The sequence below is a fragment of the Nerophis lumbriciformis genome, linkage group LG07, assembly GCF_033978685.3.
Source record: "Nerophis lumbriciformis linkage group LG07, RoL_Nlum_v2.1, whole genome shotgun sequence".
Classification (NCBI taxonomy): domain Eukaryota; kingdom Metazoa; phylum Chordata; class Actinopteri; order Syngnathiformes; family Syngnathidae; genus Nerophis; species Nerophis lumbriciformis.
This window is the reverse complement of record NC_084554.2, coordinates 54,195,001-54,221,913: the sequence shown is the minus strand read 5'-3', so window position 1 is coordinate 54,221,913 and position 26,913 is coordinate 54,195,001. Positions and strand designations below refer to the sequence as shown.

General features: G+C 39.1%; 1 protein-coding gene across 1 annotated transcript in view; it reads left to right on the top strand.

Moving 5' to 3' along the window:
• Positions 1-26,913, top strand: part of LOC133609344 (partitioning defective 3 homolog) — a 963,929-nt gene that overhangs the window by 323,323 nt on the left and 613,693 nt on the right. Inside the window, exon 5 of the mRNA XM_061964873.2 lies at positions 7,248-7,385. Within this exon, the coding sequence (XP_061820857.1) occupies positions 7,248-7,385 (138 nt within the window). The remainder of the gene's footprint in view (positions 1-7,247; positions 7,386-26,913) is intronic.

The following is a 26,913-nucleotide window of genomic DNA, read 5'->3' as shown; positions in this document are numbered from 1 at the left end:
TGGCAACGATGCATTTGCATGTAATTGGAATAGATACCTTGGAAGATAATAATTACAAAAAGTGAACAAAAACATGAAAAGCAAAACAATTATAAAACAAATAAATGTTATATTGCTTACTAGATTTGTGGCTTGTTGCATTATGGGGGGGGGAAGCATTATGTAACAATGTAACGTTCACTTGTAATAACGACACATTTATAATACCATTTTCAACACATTTTGTACTAAACTTTAACCCATCCTTGCCAACCTTGAGACCTCCGATTTCGGGAGGTGGGGGGTGGGGGGCGTGGTCGGGAGTGGGGCTGGGGGCGTGGTTAAGATATATATATATATATATATATATATATATATATATATATATATATATATATATATATATATATATATATATATATATAAGAAATACTTGACTTTCAGTGAATTCTAGCTATATATATATATATATATATATATATATATATATATATATACATATATATATAAATAAATTAAATAAATACTTGAATTTCACTGTTCATTTATTTACACATTTACACATATATATATAAGAAATACTTGACTTTCAGTGAATTCTAGCTATATATATATATATATATATATATATATATATATATATATATATATATATATATATATATATATATATACATATATATATAAATAAATAAAATAAATACTTGAATTTCACTGTTCATTTATTTACACATTTACACACACATAACACTCATCTACTCATTACTCATTGTTGAGTTAAGGGTTGAATTGTCCATCCTTGTTCTATTCTCTGTCACTATTTCAGAACACACATTATACCAATATAATGGTCGGGGGTAGGGCGAAGGGCATGGTTGGGGGCGTGGTTAAGATATATATATATATTTATATATATATTTATATATATATATATATATATATATATATATATATATATATATATATATATATATATATATATATATATATATATATATATATATATATATATATATAGAAATACTTGACTTTCAGCGAATTCTAGCTATATATATATTTATATATATATATATATATATATATATATATATATATATATATATATATATATATATATAAAAATAAATAAAAGAAATACTTGAATTTCAGTGTTCATTTATTTACACATATACACACACATAACACTCATCTACTCATTGTTGAGTTAAGGGTTGAATTGTCCATCCTTGTTCTATTCTCTGTCACTATTTCAGAACACACACATTATACCAATATACATTATAAAATCAATAAGAAAACGGGAGCTCTAATTTGGGAGTCTGAATTAGGATCAGAAGTTCCTATATAAACATTGCGCACTCACGTCGCCTTTTTGTATTGATTACTGCAGCTGTGCACTGGATTCATTCACAAATGCAAACTACAACTCACAAACACTTTAGAGTTAGGCTCCACCATCAGAATGTGTACTTAAACTTATAAAGATCACATGGATATTATTCAGTGAGTTGATTCACCAAAACTAACCTGTTATACAGGAGGGAAAAAGCACACGGGACGTTTCAATTGTTCACGGACTGGTCGCGCTCATCAGAATGACAAGACACTTCCGGTCTGCAGGTGATAGCATTCAATTGGGAAGAAACGCCCTACTGCCCCCTACTGACCAATGTGAATACTGATAAATGTGTAATGAGAGCTCCAAAAACGATTTCAAACCACAAAATAAAATAAATAAATCAACACAAAAATGTGACACATTATGGGTGGGTCACATATGCATGTACAGTAGATGGCAGTATTGTCCTGTTTAAGAGTGTCACAACATTGCTGTTTACGGCAGATGAACTGCTTTACGGTAGACAAAAACTTGACTGCTGTTGTTGTGTGTTGTTACCGCGCTGGGAGGACGTTAATGAAACTGCCTAACAATAAACACACATAAGAAACCAAGAACTCACCCTCAATCATTAGCTGTTTATTTTGTGGGAAAGCGGACGTGTGAACAGGCTGTCAACACGCCACTCAGGTCCGCATGGAGCTGGAGGGGGCGTGGCCTCCAGCGCCGCCTGAATTTCGGGAGATTTTCGGGACAAAAATTTGTCCCGGGAGGTTTTCGGGAGAGGCGCTGAATTTCGGGAGTCTCCCGGAAAATTCGGGAGGGTTGGCAAGTATGCTTTAACCTCTTAAGGCCCAAGCTGTTTGTTTACATGCTTTTTTTTTAATTTATCTTTGCTATTTAGGCTTATTGGACCCTAATTAGAATAAAAACGAAGAATCATCTTTTGATATGATGTACTTAGTCCATAAGTACACAAACGTGTACTTCATGTTTAGTGACATGCTAATTCTTATTTTTACACTTTTTTTCCCCCCAAATTCCATTGTTTGTTATACTCTTCTGACACCACCAGATGGCAGTATAAGTGTCCACATAAGTGGCCATAAGACCCCAATTCAGTAGTGTACGCAATTTTGGAAATAAGAGCTAAAAGGTGCTGTCCACGCATGTGGACACTAAGCCTTTTTAAGGCATGTTGTAACATGTTACATTTTTCTAAAGTTATTATTGAAACAATTGGGTTTACCAGTAAAAAAAAAACATTGAAATGTGTGCTTTATTTAGACAAACTTTGAAAGCAATGCATCAAAAAATATCCCAACATTTTAAGAAAGGGTCATTTTTTTTTCTATTAGTATTTTTTTTACTGTGGTCCCTCGCCCAGTCACACTTTAAATGTTGCGACTTCACCACATCACAGTTTTTATTTGATTTTACCTTAAATAATATTCAACATTTTGGGCCTAAAAAAAAAGGGAAGCAGTGCAGTGTCAACACCGTGTATGGTGGGGATGGTGCTCTGCTGACCTCGACTGCGGATGTTGTGGATCGGTGGAGGGAATACTTCGAAGACCTCCTCAATCCTACCAGCACGTCTTCCTGTGAGGAAGCAGGGCCTGGGGAATCTGTGGTGGGCTCTCCTATTTCTGGGGATGAGGTTGCCGAGGTAGTTAAAAAGCTCCTCGGTGGCAAGGCCCCGGGGGTGGATGAGATCCGCCCGGAGTTCCTTAAGGCTCTGGATGTTGTGGGGCTGTCTTGGTTGACAAGACTCTGCAACATCGCGTGGACATCGGGGGCGGAACCTCTGGATTGGCAGACCGGGGTGGTGGTTCCTCTCTTTAAGAAGGGGAACCGGAGGGTGTGTTCCAACTATCGTGGGATCACACTCCTCAGCCTTCCCGGTAAGGTCTACTCAGGTGTACTGGAGAGGAGGCTACGCCGGATAGTCGAACCTCGGATTCAGGAGGAACAGTGTGGTTTTCGTCCTGGTCGTGGAACTGTGGACCAGCTCTATACTCTCGGCAGGGTCCTTGAGGGTGCATGGGAGTTTGCCCAACCAGTCTACATGTGCTTTGTGGACTTGGAGAAGGCATTCGACCGTGTACCCCGGGAAGTCCTGTGGGGAGTGCTCAGAGAGTATGGGGTAACGGACTGTCTTATTGTGGCAGTTCGCTCCCTGTATGATCAGTGTCAGAGCTTGGTCCGCATTGCCGGCAGTAAGTCGGACACGTTTCCAGTGAGGGTTGGACTCCGCCAAGGCTGCCCTTTGTCACCGATTCTGTTCATAACCTTTATGGACAGAATTTCTAGGCGCAGTCAGGGCGTTGAGGGGGTCCTGGTTTGGTGGCTGCAGGATTAGGTCACTGCTATTTGCAGATGATGTGGTCCTGATGGCTTCCTCCGGCCAAGATCTTCAGCTCTCACTGGATCGGTTCGCAGCCGAGTGTGAAGCGACTGGAATGGGAATCAGCACCTCCAAGTCCGAGTCCATGGTTCTCTCCCGGAAAAGGGTGGAGTGCCATCTCCGGGTTGGGGAGGAGATCTTGCCCCAAGTGGAGGAGTTCAAGTACCTCAGAGTCTTGTTCACGAGTGGGGGAAGAGTGGATGGTGAGATCGACAGGCGGATCGGTGCGGCGTCTTCAGTAATGCGGACGCTGTATCGATCCGTTGTGGTGAAGAAGGAGCTGAGCCGGAAGGCAAAGCTCTCGATTTACCGGTCGATCTACGTTCCCATCCTCACCTATGGTCATGAGCTTTGGGTCATGACCGAAAGGACAAGATCACGGGTACAAGCGGCCGAAATGAGTTCCCTCCGCCGAGTGGCGGGGCTCTCCCTTAGAGATAGGGTGAGAAGTTCTGTCATCCGGGGGGAGCTCAAAGTAAAGCGGCTGCTCCTCCACATGGAGAGGAGCCAGATGAGGTGGTTCGGGCATTTGGTCAGGATGCCACCCGAACGCCTCCCTAGGAAGGTGTTTCGGGCACGTCCGACCGGTAGGAGGCCACGGGGAAGACCCAGGACACGCTGGGAAGACTATCTCTCCCGGCTGGCCTGGGAACGCCTCGGGATCCCCCGGGAGGAGCTGGACGAAGTGGCTGGGGAGAGGGAAGTCTGGGCTTCCCTGCTTAAGCTGCTGCCCCCGCGACCCGACCTCGGATAAGCGGAAGAAGATGGATGGATGGATGGCACTGGAAAACTTTGTTATTTTGAGACAAAGCGTCGGAGAAAGTTGTACATGTAAACAAACTATGGTGAGTTCAAGGGCCGCCGAAATGAGTAGGACAAAACGGCGCTGGCCAAATACTCTCATCAGTGAAGCATGTTTAATATAAACAGCGGGAATTCTAACAATTAGGAAGGTTTGTGTCATGTTTGTGCTCCTACACAAACCATATTCAAACAACAAATATATTTCCCCCCCATCTTTTTCCATTTTCGAAAAAGCTCCAGGGAGCAACTAGGGCGGTGCTAAAGAGCCGCATGTTGCTGACCCCCGACCTAGCTTCATGTGTTGCTTCCTGTTGGTTTTTACCCAGTTGAATAGCAACCCTCTGACTTGCAAAAGAAGAAGGGGAGAGTTAACAGTCTAACCTTTACTTCTCCCTGGGAGGACAACCCAGTCGACAGGAAGTGACACGGGAACCTTTTGGTGCGATGACTTTGTCTGATCATCCTTTTTTTTATTTTTTTTAAAAACACTCAACTTGTCAGAGACCCCAAGGATGTTGACAGCACACTTCCAAGCACAGCGAGGGGGAACGGCCACCAAGCCTTTTATTTTGGCGGGGGGAAAGTGTCCTTTCTGGCCCGTGTGGCACCGACTCCACACGTCCTTTTACACACTTTTATTGTGCAAGCAGCAGAGCGTCAACAGGAATAAATATCATCTTTGGTTTTTCCCCGACAAAATAAAATAGGCTAAAACCAAACAAGACGCTGGTTATTTTAAGGAAATTTCACAATGATACAATAGAAGATATAAACTTGGAATATTACACGATTAAACACCAGAACTGCTACACTAATATATGTTTATATTGCAAATGGTCATCATATTTTAATGTCTATAATAACACAACTTTAGAATTCCCTCCATTATTTACACAAGCATTGCAACCCGAAAATAAGTATCTAGAGTAATAAGACTTTTTGTGCAACTAACGATCATTTTGATACTCGATTAGTCAACAATTATCCTAACGATTAGTCGACTAATCGGATAATAGAGCGTACGCATATTTAATTTACCCATCGACACCTAAATGCAGCTTAAGTTATTTTAGGCTTGTGCTTACCGACAACAAAGACGACATCTTCATTCATAAATATTTATTTTTCAGATGTGATAAAAAATTAAAATGACTAATAAAAATGTTCATTTAAAGAAAGGAAAAGTGCTAGAAAAAAAACAGACATATCAAAACTGATACCGTCGTATGCACATTTCTACGGACTGTGGCTACTTCAGCTCCACACAGACTTGGTGCTGGGTAACAAGTCACAGAAAAGTGCCAACATTTCCTCCGCCAGGCCCTATTTTGTCAGGTTCAAACACTGATGACATCTATTAAACGAGACAAGAAGCAAGGAATTAAACAGAGACAGAAATACATTTGGCTCAATTGAGGGCTGTACTCTTGCGCAGTCTCCATCACGCTCTGGCGAAAGATTGTACGCCCCCTGTTTTATTTGGACTTTCCCTGATTACATGGCAACAGCTGTTTCTAAGGGTTGGGGGGTCGTAAACAGCCATCGCCTCTGGTTACAGAACAGTTCAAAGAAAAGGTCGTAAAACAGTTCACAGAAAAGGTCGTAAAAGAGTTCAAAGAAGAGGTGTCTGGAACTTGGGCAGATGCTGCTTCCGCTCCGCTTTGTAGTTCTACGGTCAAAACAATATATTTCTGTTGATTACAATACATGAAAGAAACAGAACACCTTCATGTTGCTTCCCATCCTACACAGTGGAGTTTTACAAGCCTTCTTCTTGGTAGGTCATGTTGCGTCGGACCAGTTCTTCCTCCCAGGGAATCTAAGTTACTGGCCAATCCCAAGTTCTTTCGATGACATATATGCTGAGTAAGAAGGACCATCAAGACATAATTGGAATATTTTCAAGTTTTACTAAAGCTTTAGGAGATCAGTTTAACCAATACATTCATATCGGCTACTCTAGTTGATCTGGCATTCCAATGGAAAAGCCAACTCCTTTTCACTTAAAGAAAACCCCCATATCCCCCTCGCAACACTGATAAGGAACCAGTGGGGGATGTCTTCACATTCCAAGGTTAAGACACAAAACAGACCCTGAACACAAGAGAAACTAGTAGAATATACAAATGAAAAGTACTAGATACTCTAAACATGGCTATGTAGAAATAAATAACTCTTAAACTTATATGCATCCTCCACAGTTCAAAGACAGCTTTTGTCTTCTCGCCGGGAACTCATTTCAACACAAAGTTCTGTGATAACTTAGCTACAATTATTCTGACATATTTCCCAACAGTAAAGAATCCTTTAAACAGATCCTGAATCCAGATGTTAAGTCTAGTCAACCTCCGAAATCTAAACACTTGGTCCTTTTTTCCAATTTCCTGAAAGTTTGATCAAAATCAGGCCAGAACTTGTCGAGCTCTCGAGAGGCAGAATTATATAGAATGAACCCTCTTGTCAGTCATCCACTGTCTTGGTCTCTGTGGGTGGAGGCGGGGACACTAGCATCCAGACACAGATTAGTGGGTGACGTAAACTTAAGTAGAAATTATTCAGATCGCCCCCAAAATATAATAAATTGTTCTTTATCCCATTTCTGACATTTCGTGAAAGGTTTGTGAAAATCTGCCGATAACTTTTTTGATTGATGTTGCTAACTAACAAAAACGGTGCTATCTCTACAAAGCGGTCCTGAGCATGTTTCTGTGTGTAAAGGGCAGAGGAGGCCACGCCTACCGGAGTCTTCCTCGCGACGCAAGTGGCAGGACCACTCAGTTCCAGCGAGAGATGACCAGGTCCTCCCTAAGCGCCAATCATCCCATGGTGGACCGCTGGCTGGATCGACAAGAACAGGTTGGTCCGATACTGTGAGCGTCTTTGGTGATTCCTTGCAGACACCACCGACCGACTGATAGTGTTGCATTTCAGCTTTTAGGGAAATGCAGTTGTTATTTGATTAGTACTCACTAGGGTTGTACTGTATACCGGTACTAGTACTGGTATACTAATGAATCATATTCGGTAGCAGACCTTGTGGTCTTGTCTCCTCAGTTGGTAGTTCTCCAAGGTCACACGGCTACCCCAGCAGACCTTGTGGTCTTGTCTCCTCAGTTGGTAGTTCTCCAAAGTCACACGGCTACCCCAGCAGACCGTGTGGTCTTGTCTCCTCAGTTGGTAGTTCTCCAAAGTCACACGGCTACCCCAGCAGACCTTGTGGTCTTGTCTCCTCAGTTGGTAGTTCTCCAAAGTCACACGGCTACCCCAGCAGACCTTGTGGTCTTGTCTCCTCAATTGGTAGTTCTCCAAGGTCACACGGCTACCCCAGCAGACCGTGTGGTCTTGTCTCCTCAGTTGGTAGTCCTCCAAAGTCACACGGCTACCCCAGCAGACCTTGTGGTCTTGTCTCCTCAGTTGGTAGTTCTCCACAGTCACACGGCTACCCCAGGAGACCTTGTGGTCTTGTCTCCTCAGTTGGTAGTTCTCCAAGGTCACACGGCTACCCCAGCAGACCTTGTGGTCTTGTCTCCTCAGTTGGTAGTTCTCCAAGGTCACACGGCTACCCCAGCAGACCTTGTGGTCTTGTCTCCTCAGTTGGTAGTTCTCCAAGGTCACACGGCTACCCCAGCGGACCTTGTGGTCTTGTCTCCTCAGTTGGTAGTTCTCCAAGGTCACACGGCTACCCCAGCAGACCTTGTGGTCTTGTCTCCTCAGTTGGTAGTTCTCCAAGGTCACACGGCTACCCCAGCAGACCTTGTGGTCTTGTCTCCTCAGTTGGTAGTTCTCCAAGGTCACAAGGCTACCCCAGCAGACCGTGTGGTCTTGTCTCCTCAGTTGGTAGTTCTCCCAAGTCACACGGCTACCCCAGCAGACCTTGTGGTCTTGTCTCCTCAGTCGGCACCTCCGTGGTCCGTCTGATTGACTGGCTGCTCCCTCCTCTGTCGGGGGGAAGGTGTTCCATTTGAAAGTCATCAAAAGTGACAGAAAGCTGTAGGCGGAATAAGAATGACCCCGGAAAGAGACCCGGTGTAATAACTTGACAGCCGGGCCGTGTCCTTACCACAGCCACCTGACCCGTGTGGGAGGTTTTTGACAGGAAGCTTTCTTCTCCTTTTAAGATAGAGACATGCTATTGTTCTTTCCTGTGGGATATTGTGAGAAGTGAACAGGCCCACTGGACGGGTGATGCTTTGTTAGTTTGTGCTTTGGAATCTCTGTTGGAACGTCTGCGTAGAGTTTGTGGGTTTTCCCCCAAGCACCGTATTTTTCGGACTATAAGGCGCACTTATTATACTTCCATTTTCTCAAAACTCGACAATGCGCCCTATAACCCGCTGGGCCTCATATACGGAATAATTCCGGTTTTGCTTACCGACCTCGACGCTATTTTATTTGGTACATGGTGTAATGCTAAGTGTGACCAGTAGATGGCAGTCAGGCATAATAGATATGTGTGGACTGCAAGATGACGCCAGCAAACAACACCAAAACTTTAAATTCGGGACCCAGGGTAGACCACTCATCTGCGCTGCAGACCTGTCTCCACTCAAGATGATCTCCTGCTGGCCCGACTATGGACTGGACTCTCACTATTATGTTTGATCCACTATGGACTCGACTCTCACACTATTATGTTAGATCCACTATGGACTGAACTGTCACTATTATGTTAGATCCACTATGGACTGGACTCTCACTATTATGTTAGATACACTATGGACTAGACTCTCACTATTATGTTTGATCCACTATGGACTGGACTCTCACACTATTATGTTAGATCCACTATGGACTGGACTCTCACAATATTATGTTGGATCCACTATGGACTGGACTCTCAATATTATGTTAGATCCACTATGGACTGGACTCTCACTATTATGTTAGATCCACTATGGACTGGACTCTCACACTATTATGTTAGATCAACTATGGACTGGACTCACTATTATGTTAGATCCTCTATGGACTGGACTCACACACTATTATATGAGATCTACTATGGACTGGACTGTCACTATTATGTTAGATCCACTATGGACTGGACTCTCACACTATTATGTTAGATGGACTATGGACTGGACTCTCACTATTATGTTACATCCCCTATGGACTGGACTCTCACTATTATGTTAGATCCACTATGGATTTGACTCTCACACTATTATGTTAGATCCACTATGGACTGGACTCACTATTATGTTAGATCCACTATGGACTGGACTCTCACACTATTATGTTAGATCCACTATGGACTGGACTCTCACACTATTATGTTAGATCCACTATGGACTGGACTCTCACTATTATGTTAGATCCACTATGGACTGGACTCACTATTATGTTAGATCCTCTATGGACTGGACTCACTATTATTTTAGATCCACTATGGACTGGACTCTCACACTATTATGTTAGATCCCTCTCACACTATTATGTTAGATCCACTATGGACTGGACTCTCACAATATTATGTGAGATCCACTATGGACTGGACTCTCACTATTATGTTAGATCCACTATGGACTGGACTCTCACTATTATGTTAGATCCACTATGGACTGGACTCTCACACTATTATGTTAGATCCACTATGGACTGGACTCTCACACTATTATGTTAGATCCACTATGGACTGGACTCTCACTATTATGTTAGATCCACTATGGACTGGACTCTCACACTATTATGTTAGATCCACTATGGACTGGACTCTCACTATTATGTTGGATCCACTATGGACTGGACTCTCACTATTATGTTAGATCCACTATGGACTGGACTCTCACACTATTATGTTAAATCCACTATGGACTGGACTCTCACACTATTATGTTAGATCCACTATGGACTGGACTATCACTATTATGTTAGATCCACTATGGACTGGACTCTCACACTATTATGTTAGATCCACTATGGACTGGACTCTCACACTATTATGTTAGATCCACTATGGACTGGACTCTCACACTATTATGTTAGATCCACTATGGACTGGACTCTCACTATTATGTTAGATCCACTATGGATTTGACTCTCACACTATTATGTTAGATCCACTTCGGACTGGACTCCCACTATTATAGTCCATAGTGGATCTAACACAATAGTCTGAGAGTCCAGTCCACGTGGATGGGACAGCCATGCAGAAGCCACTTTTATCAAATAAATAAATAAAGAAAAGTAAATCTAATTAGAAAAAAACACCGTATAACTTTTGTGTGTGTAAATTGTGTTTATTTAGCATTATTAGCGTTTCTACTCCAACTAATTACCGGTACACATCAAGTTTAATTACTTTGCCTTTCCATCTTCATCTTGATCTCTCCTCCTCCGGTGACTAATGCCAATCAAGCGGCTCTGTTCTTCCCGGCAACACTTAGTACTCTCAAAGTGCTTTTGTCATTTATATTTGATCAGGCCTTTTAAACCACCGCCTATGAATGTCAAATGAGGCCCAGGGAGGACTCAAACGGAACATTGACTTGCAAAGTCAAAATAACAGAGGTGTACATTTGATGACAATGGGAATTGAATTCACGGATTTTCACAATAAAGGTGTCATCTCACTTCCTTGTGGTCTGCGTAAAAAGTAATGGTGCTTCTTTGAAGCCCTTTTCCAAGCAAATATATTAAAGTGTGGTTTGACCTTGAGGTTACTGTAAAATAAGGTGTACCAACTAGGGTTGCAAAGGGGTGGAACGTTTCCGGTAAATTTTTCCAGAAACTTACCACGGGAAGCTAAGCTTGGGATGTTTGGAAATATTGACCATTTTTTGATTATTCAAAGTTGGACACCGTTCATGGGAATTAATGGGAATTCATGGGAATTAATGGGAATATATGGGAATTAATGGGAATATATGGGAATTAATGGGAATGTATGGGAATTAATGGGAATTAATGGGAATATATGGGAATATATGGGAATTAATGAGAATATATGGGCATTATTGGGATTATATGGGAATTAATGGGAATGTATGGGAATTAATGGGAATATATGGGAATTAATGGGAATATATGGGAATTAATGGGAATATATGGGAATTAATGGGAATATATGGGAATGAATGGGAATATATGGGAATTATTGGGGTTATATGGGAATTAATGGGAATATATGGGAATTAATGGGAATATATGGGAATTAATGGGAATTAATGGGAATATATGGGAATTAATGGGAATATATGGGAATTAATGGGAATATATGGGAATGAATGGGAATATATGGGAATTATTGGGGTTATATGGGAATTAATGGGAATGTATGGGAATTAATGGGAATATATGGGAATTAATGGGAATATATGGGAATTAATGGGAATATATGGGAATTAATGGGAATATATGGGAGTTAATGGGAATATATGGGAATTATTGGGGTTATATGGGAATTAATGGGAATGTATGGGAATTAATGGGAATATATGGGAATTAATGGGAATTAATGGGAATATATGGGAATTAATGGGAATATATGGGAATTCATGGGAATTAATGGGAATATATGGGAATTAATGAGAATACATGGGAATTAATGGGAATTAATGGGAATATATGAGAATTAATGGGAATATATGGGAATTAATGGGAATTAATGGTAATATATGGGAATTAATGGGAATATATGGGAATTAATGGGAATATATGGGAATTAATGGGAATATATGGGAATTAATGGGAATATATGGGAATTAATGGGAATTAATGGGAATTAATGGGAATATATGGGAATTAATGGGAATTAATGGGAATATATGGGAATTAATGGGAATTAATGGGAATATATGGGAATTAATGGGAATATATGGGAATTAATGGGAATATATGGGAATTAATGGGAATATATGGGAATTAATGGGAATTAATGGGATTATATGGGAATTATTGGGAATATATGGGAATTAATGGGAATAAATGGGAATATATGGGAATTAATGGGAATTATTGGGAATTAATGGGAATATATGGGAATAATGGGAATTAATGGGAATATATGGGAATTAATGGGAATATATGGGAATTAATGGGAATTAATGGGAATATATGGGAATTAATGGGAATATATGGGAATCAATGGGAATTAATGGGAATATATGGGAATTAATGGGAATTAATGGGAATATATGGGAATTAATGGGAATATATGGGAATTAATGGGAATTAATGGGAATATATGGGAATTAATGGGAATATATGGGAATATATGGGAATTAATGGGAATTAATGGGAATATATGGGAATTAATGGGAATATATGGGAATTAATGGGAATTAATGGGAATATATGGGAATTAATGGGAATATATGGGAATTAATGGGAATTAATGGGAATATATGGGAATTAATGGGAATTAATGGGAGTATATGGGAATTAATGGGAATATATGGGAATTAATGGGATTATATGGGAATTAATGGGAATATATGGGAGTTTTTGAGTACATGTTTTATCAAAGGAGCTGAATCGGCGCAAACTCATAAGCAAAACATGTAATTAGATCATATTTAGATATAAAAATGTATTTTTTTTTCTTAGTAAATTAGTAGATGAGTTTGTTCTCCCAGTGGGGATCTATAGTTCAGTCACAAGGACATTCTGTGCCTACCTGCAAGTCCGCATTGAGGGAAAAATTACCGCATGCACCACAACATTATGTCTCTCAGTCATTCAGTAAGTGTCCATGCACTAAATTAGTCCGATTTGTCAAATAATTTGGCTCTAAATAAGCCTCGTAAAACCCCATGGAAACACCTTAATGTGTGAACCTTTTCTGCTCCGCCGCTCCCAGTCTGCGGAACGCTCTCCCTGACCACCTGAGGGCACCACAGACTGTGGATGCTTTTAAAACCCTTTCTTTTTAAAAAAAACTTTTTTTTAGATATATGCATACTAGTTTTAGCTATTTTAATTTGTATTAATTTTTTATTATCTTTTTATTTAATTTTTTTTAATACACTGTAGCACTTTGAGGTTGTTTACTCAATGTAAAGTGCTTTTTACAAAAAAAATCTATTATTATTATTATTATTATCAATCCGATTATGTTCGGTTTTTAAAAAAAAATCGGACGAACACACCTGGATTATGCGAATGGAATCCAGATCTTCCGAGGGGGTGTGTATAACCCAGAATAAGATACCTTTCAGCAAAAATGTTGCAACAATTGTGATGAAGAGGAGATTTTTTGTTTGCTTCACCAATTAAAAGAACAAACATTTTTCAAGTGCATAGAGATGGTAGACAAACTAATCAGATTTATTTAAGACGGTAGCTAAGGAAATGTAGAATCCCGGTTTAATGCGGACTCCCAAACCAAATAGGAATGATATGAAAGAGAATAAAGCAGATATATTGAAGGTGATTAATTAAACGTACACTTTGTCTGACAATCACGAGCTCAGTTGTTGAAAGGAAGCTCAGTCTGTTCGACTGTCCGGCGTGGTCATGTTTTCACCGACCAAACACAGGTTGGATTTGGATTTTCTTCTTCCTGACATTTCTCCGTGGCTCCACACATCTTTGTTTCTATGACTCTCTGCTTGCAGCGTAATAATGTCACCCATATATTGTAATATATTGCATAATGCAAGCCATATATCGTAATGGTCAGAGTAGCAAAGCGTTCAATCCGTTTGTGTTTTCATATCAACGTCTGGGAGGGTAGCAGACGAGAAAACACTGCAAAGGTTAGACCTCGGTACATTTCCGCCGCCAGTTGTGTATGAAATAGGACAAAAACATGCATGCAATTATGCAAAGCTCTCAGGCGGGCGTGCACACAAGCTCCTCCAGGCCTCACCTTGTTGATGAATTCCACAGCAAGGACAACTGACATTTTTGAAACTAATCATATTTATTTATCTCGGTTGGATTAAACTGGTGCGTTAATAAGTATGAGCTTTGAAGGGGGAATGTCACATACTACAATACTTAATTCATTAAAAGTGTTTATGTCATGTCTGTGTAATCATGTTTTGTTTTAGTCATGTTTTGTTTTGTTTAGTTATTGGACTCTTTAGTTTCTGGCTTTTCACTCCCTTGTCTTGTTTCCATGGTTACCCATTAGTTTCACCTGTTCCACGTTTGGACTCATTGTGCACTTATATGGGAATTAATGGGAATATATGGGAATTAATGGGAATTAATGGGAATATATGGGGATTAATGGGAATTAATGGGAATATATGGGAATTAATGGGAATATATGGGAATTAATGGGAATTAATGGGAATATATGGGAATTAATGGGAATATATGGGAATATATGGGAATTAATGGGAATATATGGGAATTAATGGGAATATATCGGAATTAATGGGAATATATGGGAATTAATGGGAATATATGGGAATTAATGGGAATTGATGGGTATATATGGGAATTAATGGGAATATATGGGAATTAATGGGAAATAATAGGAATATATGGGAATTAATGGGAATATATGGGAATTAATGGGAATATATGGGAATTAATGGGAATTAATGGGAATATATGGGAATTAATGGGAATATATGGGAATTAATGGAAATGAATGGGATTATATGGGAATTAATGGGAATATATGGGAATTAATGGGAATATATGGGAATATATGGGAATTAATGGGAATATATGGGAATTAATGGGAATATATGGGAATTAATGGAAATTAATGGGATTATATGGGAATTAATGGGAATTAATGGGAATATATGGGAATATATGGGAATGAATGGGAATATATGGGAATTAATGGAAATTAATGGGATTATATGGGAATTAATGGGAATATATGGGAATTAATGGGAATTAATAGGAATATATGGGAATTAATGGGAATTAATAGGAATATATGGGAATTAATGGGAATATATGGGAATTAATGGGAATTAATCGGAATATATGGGAATTAATGGGAATATATGGGAATTAATGGGAATATATGTGAATTAATGGAAATTAATGGGATTATATGGGAATTAATGGGAATATATGGGAGTTTTTGAGTACATGTTTTATCAAAGGAGCTGAATCGGCGCAAACTCATAAGCAAAACATGTAATTAGATCATATTTAGATATAAAAATGCATTTTTTTCCTTAGTAAATTAGTAGATGAGTTTGTTCTCCCAGTGTTAGTTATTGGACTCTTTAGTTTCTGGCTTTTCACTCCCTTGTCTTGTTTCCATGGTTACCCATTAGTTTCACCTGTTCCACGTTTGGACTCATTGTGCACTCTTGTTTGTCACCATAGCAACCCATATGACTGGTTGTGCTTACCGACTTCGAAGCTATTTTATTTGGTACACGGTGAAATGATAAGTGTGACCAGTGGATGGCAGTCACACATAAGAGATACGTGTAGACCGCAATATGACTCAACTAAACAAAAATCCACAGTTAGTGTTTTGTTTAATTGTTCATAGTTTCTGCCAATGTGCAAGTTTTGTGTTTATAGTCTAGTTTTGTACCTCCGCACCTGTGCGCGCTTTTTGTTTGATCCTTTCTTTGTAGTTATAGTGTTAAATAAATCATGTACCCACCTTCAAGCCATGTCCGATCCAAATTCTCTTGCATCTTGGGAAAACAAAAACTCCACAGTCCAAGTCCTGACATTAATGGGAATTAATGGGAATATATGGGAATTAATGGGAATATATGGGAATATATGGGAATTAATGGGAATTAATGGGAATTAATGGGAATTAATGGGAATTAATGGGAATATATGGGAATTAATGGGAATTAATGGGAATATATGGGAATTAATGGGAATATATGGGAATATATGGGAATATATGGGAATTAATGAGAATTAATGGAAATTAACGGGAATATATGGGAATATACGGGAATATATGGGAATATATGGGAATTAATGGGAATATATGGGAATTAATGGGAATATATGGGAATTAATGGGAATTAATGGGAATATATGGGAATATATGGGAATTAATGGGAATATATGGGAATTAATGGGAATATATGGGAATATATGGGAATTAATGGGAATATATGGGAATTAATGGGAATGTATGGTAATGTATGGGAATATATGGGAATTAATGGAAATTAATGGGATTATATGGGAATTAATGGGAATATATGGGAATTAATGGGAATTAATAGGAATATATGGGAACTAATGGGAATATATGGGAATTAATGGGAATATGTGGGAATTAATGGGAATATATGGGAATATATGGGAATTAATGGGAATATATGGGATCTAATGTAAATTAATGGGATTATATGGGAATTAATGGGAATATATGGGAATTAATGGGAATATATGGAAATATATGGGAATTAATGGGAATATATGGGAATTAATGGAAATTAATGGGATTATATGGGAATTAATGGGAATATATGGGAATTAATGGGAATATATGGGAATATATGGGAATTAATGGGAATATATGGGAATGAATGGAAATTAATGGGATTATATGGGAATTAATGGGAATATATGGGAATTAATGGAAATTAATGGGATTATATGGGAATTAATGGGAATATATGGGAGTTTTTGAGTACATGTTTTATCAAAGGAGCTGAATCGGCGAAAACTCATAAGCAAAACATGTAATTAGATCATATTTAGATATAAAAATGCATTTTTTTCTTAGTAAATTAGTAGATGAGTTTGTTCTCCCAGTGTTAGTTATTGGACTCTTTAGTTTCTGGCTTTTCACTCCCTTGTCTTGTTTCCATGGTTACCCATTAGTTTCACCTGTTCCACGTTTGGACTCATTGTGCACTCTTGTTTGTCACCATAGCAACCCATATGACTGGTTGTGCTTACCGACTTCGAAGCTATTTTATTTGGTACGCGGTGAAATGATAAGTGTGAGCACTGGATGGCAGTCACACATAAGAGATACGTGTAGACTGCAATATGACTCAAGTAAACAAAAATCCACAGTTAGTGTTTTGTTTAATTGTTCATAGTTTCTGCCAATGTGCAAGTTTTGTGTTTATAGTCTAGTTTTGTACCTCCGCACCTGTGCGCGCTTTTTGTTTGATCCTTTCTTTGTAGTTATAGTGTTAAATAAATCATGTACCCACCTTCAAGCCATGTCCGATCCAAATTCTCTTGCATCTTGGGAAAACAAAAACTCCACAGTCCAAGTCCTGACATTAATGGGAATTAATGGGAATATATGGGAATTAATGGGAATATATGGGAATATATGGGAATTAATGGGAATTAATGGGAATTAATGGGAATTAATGGGAATTAATGGGAATATATGGGAATTAATGGGAATTAATGGGAATATATGGGAATTAATGGGAATATATGGGAATATATGGGAATATATGGGAATTAATGAGAATTAATGGAAATTAACGGGAATATATGGGAATATACGGGAATATATGGGAATATATGGGAATTAATGGGAATATATGGGAATTAATGGGAATATATGGGAATTAATGGGAATTAATGGGAATATATGGGAATATATGGGAATTAATGGGAATATATGGGAATTAATGGGAATATATGGGAATATATGGGAATTAATGGGAATATATGGGAATTAATGGGAATGTATGGTAATGTATGGGAATATATGGGAATTAATGGAAATTAATGGGATTATATGGGAATTAATGGGAATATATGGGAATTAATGGGAATTAATAGGAATATATGGGAACTAATGGGAATATATGGGAATTAATGGGAATATGTGGGAATTAATGGGAATATATGGGAATATATGGGAATTAATGGGAATATATGGGATCTAATGTAAATTAATGGGATTATATGGGAATTAATGGGAATATATGGGAATTAATGGGAATATATGGAAATATATGGGAATTAATGGGAATATATGGGAATTAATGGAAATTAATGGGATTATATGGGAATTAATGGGAATATATGGGAATTAATGGGAATATATGGGAATATATGGGAATTAATGGGAATATATGGGAATGAATGGAAATTAATGGGATTATATGGGAATTAATGGGAATATATGGGAATTAATGGAAATTAATGGGATTATATGGGAATTAATGGGAATATATGGGAGTTTTTGAGTACATGTTTTATCAAAGGAGCTGAATCGGCGAAAACTCATAAGCAAAACATGTAATTAGATCATATTTAGATATAAAAATGCATTTTTTTCTTAGTAAATTAGTAGATGAGTTTGTTCTCCCAGTGTTAGTTATTGGACTCTTTAGTTTCTGGCTTTTCACTCCCTTGTCTTGTTTCCATGGTTACCCATTAGTTTCACCTGTTCCATGTTTGGACTCATTGTGCACTCTTGTTTGTCACCATAGCAAGCCATTAGTTTTCACCTGTCACGTCACGCACCTGTTTCACGTTTTGAGTCACGCACCTGCTTTAGTTAATCATGTCTGTAGTATTTAAGTTCATTGTTTTCAGTTTGTCTTTCTGGCGACATCCCCACATTTATACTCTCCACTCACCCTTATGACCCTTGCTGCGCTTTTTCATACCGATTTTTTTTCATCCAAGTAAGTTTTCTTTATTCATGCCATAGTTTGCAAGTTTTGTTTGATTGTTCATAGATTCTGCCAATGTGCAAGTTGGCAGTGGATGGCAGTCACACATAAGAGATACGTGTAGACTGCAATATGACTCAAGTAAACAAAATCCACAGTTAGTGTTTTGTTTAATTGTTCATAGTTTCTGCCAATGTGCAAGTTTTGTGTTTATAGTCTAGTTTTGTACCTCCGCCCCTGTGCGCGCCTTTTGTTTGATCCTTTCTTTGTAGTTATAGTGTTAAATAAATCATGTATTTACCTTCACACCACATCTGGTCCAATTCACTTGCACCTCGGGAGAACAAACCAAGCCATAGTCCAAGTCATGACAGTTTATCTTTGTTAGCTTTTCCTTTTTCTAGTCTCGGGTGTGCCAGCGCTCAGGGCTGGGCAATTATATGATCGTGATCGCCTAATAATCATTAAACTTGTTTTATGTGTTGGTACACATTATTTTACACTACCACTGTTACACCTGACTTACCTGTCTGTTGGATGTCATCAGTTATGTTTTCCACCTATAGATAATAACTACTAGTGCTTATGTTGGATGTCATCAGTTATGTTTTCCACCTATAGATAATAACTACTAGTGTTTATGTTGGATGTCATCAGTTATGTTTTCCACCTATAGATAATAACTACTAGTGTTTATGTTGGATGTCATCAGTTATGTTTTCCACCTATGGATAATAACTAATAGTGCTTATGTTGGATGTCATCAGTTATGTTTTCCACCTATATATAATAACTACTAGTGCTTATGTTGGATGTCATCAGTTATGTTTTCCACCTATAGATAATAACTACTAGTGCTTATGTTGGATGTCATCAGTTATGTTTTCCACCTATAATTAATAACTACTAGTGCTTATGTTGGATGTCATCAGTTATGTTTTCCACCTATATATAATAACTACTAGTGTTTATGTTGGATGTAATCAGTTATGTTTTCCACCTATAGATAATAACTACTAGTGTTTATGTTGGATGTCATCAGTTATTTTTTCCATCTATAAATAATAACTACTAGTGCTTATGTTGGATGTCATCAGTTATGTTTTCCACCTATATATAATAACTACTAGTGCTTATGTTGGATGTCATCAGTTATTTTTTCCATCTATAAATAATAACTACTAGTGCTTATGTTGGATGTCATCAGTTATGATTTCCACCTATAGATAATAACTACTAGTGCTTATGTTGGATGTCATCAGTTATTTTTTCCATCTATAAATAATAACTACTAGTGCTTATGTTGGATGTCATCAGTTATGTTTTCCACCTATAGATAATAACTACTAGTGCTTATGTTGGATGTCATCAGTTATGTTTTCCACCTATAAATAATAACTACTAGTGCTTATGTTGGATGTCATCAGTTATGTTTTCCACCTATAAATAATAACTACTAGTGCTTATGTTGGATGTCATCGGTTATGTTTTCCACCTATAGATAATAACTACTAGTGCTTATGTTGGATGTCATCAGTTATGTTTTCCACCTATAGATAATAACCACTAGTGCTTATGTTGGATGTCATCAGTTATGTTTTCCACCTATAGATAATAACTACTAGTGCGTATGTTGGATGTCATCAGTTATGTTTTCCACCTATAGATAATAACTACTAGTGCTTATGTTGGATGTCATCAGTTATGTTTTCCACCTATAGATAATAACTACTAGTGCTTATGTTGGATGTCATCAGTTATGTGTTCCACCTATGGATAATAACTAATAGTGCTTATGTTGGATGTCATCAGTTATGTTTTCCACCTATAGATAATAACTACTAGTGCTTATGTTGAATGTCATCAGTTATGTTTTCCACCTATAGATAATAACTACTAGTGCTTATGTTGGATGTCATCAGTTATGTTTTCCACCTATAAATAATAACTACTAGTGCTTATGTTGGATGTAATCAGTTATGTTTTCCACCTATAGATAATAACTGCTACTGCTTATGTTGGATGTCATCAGTTATGTTTTCCACCTATAGATAATAACTACTAGTGGTTATGTTGGATGTCATCAGTTATGTATTCCACCTATAGATAACAACTACTAGAGCTTATGTTGGATGTCATCAGTTATGTTTTCCACCTATAGATAACAACTACTAGTGTTTATGTTGGATGTCATCAGTTATGTTTTCCACCTATAGAAAATAACTACTAGTGCTTATGTTGGATGTCATCAGTTATGTTTTCCACCTATAAATAATAACTATTAGTGCTTATGTTGGATGTCATCAGTTATGTTTTCCACCTATAAATAATAACTACTAGTGCTTATGTTGGATGTCATCGGTTATGTTTTCCACCTATAGATAATAACTACCAGTGCTTATGTTGGATGTCATCAGTTATGTTTTCCACCTATAGATAATAACTACTAGTGCTTATGTTGGATGTCATCAATTATGTTTTCCACCTATAGATAACTACTAGTGCTTATGTTGGATGTAATCAGTTATGTTTTCCACCTATAGAAAATAACTACTAGTGCTTATGTTGGATGTCATCAGTTATGTTTTCCACCTATAGATAATAACTACTAGTGCTTATGTTGAATGTCATCAGTTATGTTTTCCACCTTTAGATAATAACTACTAGTGCTTATGTTGGATGTCATTAATTATGTTTTCTACCTATAGATAATAACTACTAATATTTATGTTGGATGTCATCAGTTATGTTTTCCACCTATAGATAATAACTACTAGTGCTTATGTTGGATGTCATCAGTTATGTTTTCCACCTATGGATAATAACTAATAGTGCTTATGTTGGATGTCATCAGTTATGTTTTCCACCTATAGATAATAACTACTAGTGCTTATGTTGGATGTCATCAGTTATGTTTTCCACCTATAGATAATAACTACTAGTGCTTATGTTGGATGTCATCAATTATGTTTTCCACCTATAGATAACTACTAGTGCTTATGTTGGATGTAATCAGTTATGTTTTCCACCTATAGAAAATAACTACTAGTGCTTATGTTGGATGTCATCAGTTATGTTTTCCACCTATAGATAATAACTACTAGTGCTTATGTTGAATGTCATCAGTTATGTTTTCCACCTTTAGATAATAACTACTAGTGCTTATGTTGGATGTCATTAATTATGTTTTCTACCTATAGATAATAACTACTAATATTTATGTTGGATGTCATCAGTTATGTTTTCCACCTATAAATAATAACTACTAGTGCTTATGTTGGATGTCATCAGTTATGTTTTCCACCTATGGATAATAACTAATAGTGCTTATGTTGGATGTCATCAGTTATGTTTTCCACCTATAGATAATAACTACTAGTGCTTATGTTGGATGTCATCAGTTATGTTTTCCACCTATAGATAATAACTACTAGTGCTTATGTTGGATGTCATCAGTTATGTATTCCACCTATAGATAACAACTACTAGAGCTTATGTTGGATGTCATCAGTTATGTTTTCCACCTATAGATAACAACTACTAGTGCTTATGTTGGATGTCATCAGTTATGTTTTCCACCTATAAATAATAACTACTAGTGCTTATGTTGGATGTCATCCGTTATGTTTTCCACCTATAAATAATAACTACTAGTGCTCATGTTGGATGTCATCAGTTATGTTTTCCACCTATAAATAATAACTACTAGTGCTTATGTTGGATGTCATCAGTTATGTTTTCCACCTATAGAAAATAACTACTAGTGTTTATGTTGGATGTCATCAGTTATGTTTTCCACCTATAAATAATAACTACTAGTGCTTATGTTGGATGTCATCAGTTATGTTTTCCACTTATAGATAATAACTACTAGTGCTTATGTTGGATGTGATCAGTTATGTTTTCCACCTATAAATAATAACTACTAGTGCTTATGTTGGATGCCATCAGTTATGTTTTCCACCTATAGATAATAACTACTCGTGCTTATGTTGGATGTAATCAGTTATGTTTTCCACCTATAGATAATAACTACTAGTGCTTATGTTGGATGTCATCAGTTATGTTTTCCACCTATAGATAATAACTACTAGTGCTTATGTTAGATGTCATCAGTTATGTTTTCCACCTATAGATAATAACTACTAGTGCTTATGTTGGATGTCATCAGTTATGTTTTCCACCTATAATTAATAACTACTAGTGCTTATGTTGAATGTCATCAGTTATATTTTCCACCTTTAGATAATAACTACTAGTGCTTATGTTGGATGTCATCAGTTATGTTTTCTACCTATGGATAATAACTACTAGTGCTTATGTTGGATGTCATCAGTAATGTTTTCCATCTATAGATAATAACTACTAGTGCTTATGTTGGATGTCATCAGTTATGTTTTCCACCTATAGATAATAACTACTAGTGTTTATGTTGGATGTCATCAGTTATGTGTTCCACCTATAGATAATAACTACTAGTGTTTATGTTGGATGTCATCAATTATGTTTTCCACCTATAGATAATAACTACTAGTGCTCATGTTGGATGTCATCAGTTATGTTTTCCACCTATAGATAATAACTACTAGTGTTTATGTTGGATGTCATCAGTTATGTTTTCCACCTATAGATAATAACTACTAGTGCTTATGTTGGATGTCATCAGTTATGTTTTCCACCTATAGATAATAACTACTAGTGCTTATGTTGGATGTCATCAGTTATGTTTTCCACCTATAGATAATAACTACTAGTGCTTATGTTGGATGTCATCAGTTATTTTTTCCACCTATAGATAATAACTTGTTCCACTGTGGGAGGAAACCAGAGTGCAAACACCACAGGAGATGTAAATATGCTCGTTCAATCCGCCATATTTTTGTCGTCCTCTTCCCCCCTCCTGTTTCCAGCCACATCTGCTTAGTATCTGGGCACGCTCGTCTCTCCGCACCGCTGCTTGCTCCGTGGCTAATTCTTGATTAGAGTTCATGCGTTCGGCTCCTCCGGTTTGCCCCGTGGAGTGAGAAATCACTTTCTCAATGAGAATAATTGAACAGGGGGTGCCAGCTCATTACCCACAAGTCACTGGGAGAAGGGGCCACCTCAGCCCAGACAATAATGACTTGGGGGAATAAAGCAGGGCTGCCAAGCAGGGACAGACAAAGCAGCAAGGAAGGTCTTATCTGATAATACTGACAATTATTATTGTTATTACTCATAATGACGTCCTACTTAATATGCAGAACAAATGTAGGTCCATTCACACAATGTGCTGTAGTCACTTTTTTGGTGGGTTTGAGGTGGGCGGTTTTGGGGGTGCGGGGTTTGGTGTATATTGAAACGTCCCGGAAGAGTTAGTGCTGCAAGGGTTTCTGGGTATTTGTTCTGTTGTGTTTATGTTGTGTTACGGTGCGGATGTTCCCCCGAAATGTGTTTGTCACTCTTGTTTGGTGTGGGTTCACAGTGTGGCACATATTTGTAACAGTGTTAAACTTGTTTATACGGCCACCCTCAGTGTGACCTGTGTGGCTGTTGACCAAGTATGTTTGCATTCACTTGTGTGTGTGTGTAAAAGCCAAATATATCATGTGACTGACGCTGTTTGTATGGAGGAAAAGCGGATGTGACGACAGGTTGTAGAGGACGCTAAAGGCAGTGCCTTTAAGGCACGCCCCCAATATTGTTGTCCGGGAGAATGGTTGCCCCGGGAGATTTTCGGGAGGGACACTGAAATCGGGGGCGGTACCACTGGATTGGCAGACCAGGGTGGTGGTTCCTCTCTTTAAGAAGGGGAACCGGAGGGTGTGTTCCAACTATCGTGGGATCACACTCCTCAGCCTTCCCGGCAAGGTCTATTCAGGTGTACTGGAGAGGAGGCTACGCCGGATAGTCCAACCTCGGATTCAGGAGGAACAGTGTGGTTTTCGTCCTGGTCGTGGAACTGTGGACCAGCTCTATACTCTCGGTAGGGTCCTTGAGGGTGCATGGGAGTTTGCCCCAACCAGTCTACATGTGTTTTGTGGACTTGGAGAAGGCATTCGACCGTGTCCCTCGGGAAGTCCTGTGGGGAGTGCTCAGAGAGTATGGGGTATCGGACTGTCTGATTGTGGCAGTCCGCTCCCTGTATGATCAGTGTCAGAGCTTGGTCCGCATTGCCGGCAGTAAGTCGGACACGTTTCCAGTGAGGGTTGGACTCCGCCAAGACTGCCCTTTGTCACCGATTCTGTTCATAACCTTTATAGACAGAATTTCTAGGTGCAGTCAAGGCGTTGAGGGGATCTGGTTTGGTGGCTGCAGGATTAGGTCTCTGCTTTTTGCAGATGATGTGGTCCTGATGGCTTCATCTGGCCAGGATCTTCAGCTCTCACTGGATCGGTTCGCAGCCGAGTGTGAAGCGACTGGGATGAGAATCAGCACCTCCAAGTCCGAGGCCATGATTCTCGCCCGGAAAAGGGTGGAGTGCCATCTCCGGGTTGGGGAGGAGATCTTGCCCCAAGTGGAGGAGTTCAAGTACCTCGGAGTCTTGTTCACGAGTGAGGGAAGAGTGGATCGTGAGATCGACAGGCGGATCGGTGCGGCGTCTTCAGTAATGCGGACGCAGTATCGATCTGTTGTGGTGAAGAAGGAGCTGAGCCGGAAGGCAAAGCTCTCAATTTACCGGTCGATCCACGTTCCCATCCTCACCTATGGTCATGAGCTTTGGGTTATGACCGAAAGGACAAGATCACGGGTACAAGCGGCCGAAATGAGTTTCCTCCGCCGGGTGGCGGGGCTCTCCCTTAGAGATAGGGTGAGAAGCTCTGCCATCCGGGAGGAACTCAAATTAAAGCAGCTGCTCCTCCACATGGAGAGGAGCCAGATGAGGTGGTTCGGGCATCTGGTCAGGATGCCACCCGAACGCCTCCCTAGGGAGGTGTTTAGGGCACGTCCGACCGGTAGGAGGCCGCGAGGAAGACCCAGGACACGTTGGGAAGACTATGTCTCCCGGCTGGCCTGGGAACGCCTCGGGATCCCCCGGGAGGAGTTGGACGAAGTGGCTGGGGAGAGGGAAGTCTGGGCTTCCCTGCTTAGGCTGCTGCCCCCGCGACCCGACCTCGGATAAGCGGAAGAAGATGGATGGATGGATGGACACTGAAATTCGGGAGTCTCCCCGGAAAATCGGGAGGGTTGGCAAGTATGCTTCAACTAGGTTTTCCTTTGGTTGCCGTAGTCAAATGTCCATATGTTACCATGGATTGATTAACGTGGACCCCGACTTTAACAAGTTGAACAACTTATTGGGGTGTTACCATTTAGTGGTCAATTGTACGGAATATGTACTGTACTGTGCAATCTACTAATACAAGTCTCAATCAATCAATCAATCAATCTCTTAAGAGTACTCCCAATGTATTTTGACATTCTCCAAGCTCTCTTCTCTGATGCACTTGTGGCTCTGTCAGAGGCTTTTGGGACTTCTCTTCATTACGAGTCCTACGGGGGACTAGAGGCCCCTCATTTCCAAACACATCTCTTCATTTAGCCCCCCCCGTCTCAAAACCCAGACTGACTTTCTGTCCCCGCCCTCATACGAGTCTCAGCTTCCAATTAGCAGACTAGAAGACAGGCCGCCATCACTGATCCCCCCCAGCTCAAACACCACAGCAAACATTGATCCGGCCAATAGACTCTGGATCCTCTTAATCACAGCTTGAATTGTGTACCCAAGGTTTATGGTCCACTCAATAATTCATAGTTCAGCTTCTCACTCTCCTATGTTCCGTGTTTTTACGCGGGTTTCTACGGATGTACCCATCAGGGAATATCAGAGCTTTGAACCCTGCGTCTTATACAAAGGTGCGGCTAATCTATGGATCTTTAGTCGCTAATGGCAAAATGATGGA